The following is a 3,073-nucleotide window of genomic DNA, read 5'->3' on the forward strand; positions in this document are numbered from 1 at the left end:
CTGTGGTGTAAGAGGAGTTGGATCTGACATGAGAATCTTCTTCTTTTAACACATATGAAGTGTCTTTTTCATTGGACTTCTTCGCTGAAAGTGCTGCGGCGTGCACTAAAAGGCTTGTAGAATTGTATGCTGCCATGTTGCCAGCCAATTTTCTTTTCAGTCTTGGTCCAGCTTTCTCATAGTCCACATTTGGTCGGCCCTTTTTTTTTTTAATGTAGGTGGTTTGTAGGGATTCCTATCGACTGAATATGTTATTAATAGCCATTCGGAATGTTTTTTTTTTTTTAAGTTTGCCACACTTCTATGACATTTCGAATGAAGTCATGAATAGTAGCAGCTTTTTTATTTATCGAATCTTTTTGTTGATCGTCTATATTTTTGCTGCCGATATGATCAACAATCCTAAATCATAAATTTATTGTTTTTTGTTTGTGTTGTTGCGCCACACATCAAGAAACTGTGCATTGTTGAATTCAAAAGTGGCTGTAATATGTGTTATGTGCAAAGAGGGATGCAAGAAGACGCAAATAAGATTATTACCTCGAACAAGTATGTACTTTTATTTATGACTTCACATATTTACTTTTTGGGTGGCGAATATTGTTCTCTCCATAATTCACGTGGACTCGGGTCAATTTTCAAGAAAACATATACTCAACATGACACATGTCCATTGAACACATACTACACAATTCTAAACTGAAATTTATATTAGCATACCTGGCTCTGTATTTTCCATAGGTAATTATTTTATTAATGTTTACTTTGTTGTGCAAGACGAGTACAACTTCACACGTTTGTGGACGCCAGTATCAACCCTTATGCAGCGCTTGTGTACCTGCGAGCAGAAGTGGATGGACTGTTCCCTGGTAGTGTCTAAGACAATAGTGGCCCCCTTGAAGCCAGTCTCAATACCACGGATGGAACTGATGGCTGCTGTTTTAGGTTTACGGCTGACGAAATTCATCGAACCTGAACTCTCAATAACAGTATGTCAGCGTATTTTCTGGACGGATTCGAAGGACGTTTTATGCTGGACTAGATCAGATACCCGCAAATACAATCAATTTGTGGCATTGCGAGTTGGAGAAATTCTGGAAGACTCTGACGTGTTGTCTTGGCGATGGGTGCCCACCCTGCTGGGTGCCAGACATGACCGGGAATTCAAGGTGGTTTGTGGGTCCGAGATTCTTGTATGAACAAGAGACACAATGGCCTAGCATGGAGCAGAGCCCGAGCAAGACGAGTGAAAGCAAGACAGGAGAAAGTCAAAGGGAATTCTAGTTAGGCTTGCATCACACCTGATCCGGAACGATTCGGAACATTGAAAAAGATACGGGCGGTACAAAGGCGAATTCTAAACTTTTTGCAAGGCATATGTAAAGAGGTCTTGCGGAGAACAACTGAGAAACATTTTGGCTATAAACCGCGATGTGGAAACCGATGCAGTTTTTATTCGTGCATGCCAAGAAGAGGAGTTTCCAGAAGAGATCAGATGCTTAAACCAAGGACATAGCATAACAAATAGGAAAAGTAAGCTATTTAAGTGCACTCCTTACCTGGACGAGTTAGGAGTGCTACGTATCAAAGGACGAATCGACAAAATTGAAGGCGTAGATATGGACACTAAACGATCCATTATACTACCGCAAAAGCGTAGAGTAACGTTTCTGATTGTGGAGTACTATCACAGGAATAATTACCATTTGCACAATGAAATTGTCGTTAACGAGGTACGACAGCGGTACTGGATAACCGGCTTACGCGCTTTAGTGAGAAAAGTCGCGAACGCCTGTGTAGCGTTCCGTATACGAGTGGCCCGACCAGTGCCACCAAAGATGGGCGATTTACCAAAGGAGAGGTTATCGCCGCACACACAACCATTCACCTTTACTGGAGTGGACTGCTTCGGCCCATTTGAAGTCGCAGTGGGCCGCAGGCACGAGAAGAGATGGGGTGTGTTATTCGCATGCCTTACGACCCGAGCGGTACATCTAGAAATTGCTACATCACTGTCAACCGACTCATTTCTCTGCGTGTTGAAGGCGTTTATAGCCAGAAGAGGGGTGCCGCGTACCATACTATCGGACAATGGTACAAATTTTAGAGGAGCCAGCCGCGTATTGAAGGAGCACATAGAACGGATATCAACTTCAGCTGTGGAGCAGCAGTATCCAACATTGGAGTTCAAGTTTAACCCTCCCAGTTCACCGCACATGGGAGGCGTTTGGGACCGACTGGTACGTTCTACTAAATCTATACGTTCAGAAATACTGCCAAAGGCCGGCCTGAAGGAAGAGGTGTTAAGAGGAGCGTTTGCTGACGTAGAGCAAATTTTGAATTCAAGGCCTCTGACGTATGTGCCTTTAGAAAGCCCCGAATCGGAAGCATTAACGCCGAACCATTTTCTAAAAGGCACTTCTAGTGGCCTACGTGAGAGCGGTTCACTGGAACAGTCTGGTCCGCAACTCGCAAAAGGGTATCGTGTTGCCAGCCAAATTGTCGACCGTTTCTGGAAGAGGTGGCTAAGAAAATATCTACCTACAATCACAAGGCGCACGAAATGGTTCCAACCACAGCTCAAGCCGGTAGCAGTAGGTGACGTGGTGATAATTGTAGACGATGCCGCTAAACGTAATACGTGGGCAAAGGGAAGAGTGATCGACGTTCATCGTGGGAAAGACGGACAGGTGCGAAGCGCAGTCGTTCGCACAGTAGATGGACTTGTGACGCGACCAACAGTGAAGCTGGCCGTACTGAATTTGGAGAGTAATCCACCGCACGTAGACGCTGGTGAATTACGGGGTGGGGAATGTTGCGGTGCAGGCTTAATTGCCGCCCCGCGCCAGTAGAAAGGCTTAAACAACGCGCCCCTGGTTTTTATTCTCTCTTATTCGAAGAAGAACAGTTAGAATTTACTTTGTCTTTGCTTTCACTGGTGACAGAGCGGCGGCCCGCTACAGCGACGGCGGGCCAGTCACAGAAAATTAGGCAAGCAGGAAAGACTTGAAAAGGAGAGAAAAACACAAATGTAAGATAAAATAGAAACATGTGAGAAATTTGAATTAACATT

The 3,073-nt window shown here is 44.5% G+C and overlaps 1 protein-coding gene across 1 annotated transcript; it reads left to right on the plus strand.

The window, feature by feature from the left end:
* The first annotated feature begins 1,619 nt into the window (after positions 1-1,619).
* LOC137579799 (uncharacterized) lies at positions 1,620-2,852 on the plus strand. Its single transcript, XM_068293613.1, has one exon. The coding sequence runs from the start codon at positions 1,620-1,622 to the stop codon at positions 2,850-2,852; it is 1,233 nt and encodes a 410-aa protein (XP_068149714.1).
* The last annotated feature ends 221 nt before the right edge of the window (positions 2,853-3,073 follow it).

The sequence above is a fragment of the Drosophila tropicalis genome, unplaced genomic scaffold (genome assembly GCF_018151085.1).
Source record: "Drosophila tropicalis isolate 14030-0801.00 unplaced genomic scaffold, ASM1815108v1 contig_789, whole genome shotgun sequence".
In the NCBI taxonomy this organism is placed as follows: domain Eukaryota; kingdom Metazoa; phylum Arthropoda; class Insecta; order Diptera; family Drosophilidae; genus Drosophila; species Drosophila tropicalis.

What these genes read in the sequence shown, in the direction of transcription:
- LOC137579799 (XM_068293613.1), top strand. Translation starts at nt 1,620, where the DNA reads ATGGACACTAAACGATCCATTATACTACCGCAAAAGCGTAGAGTAACG.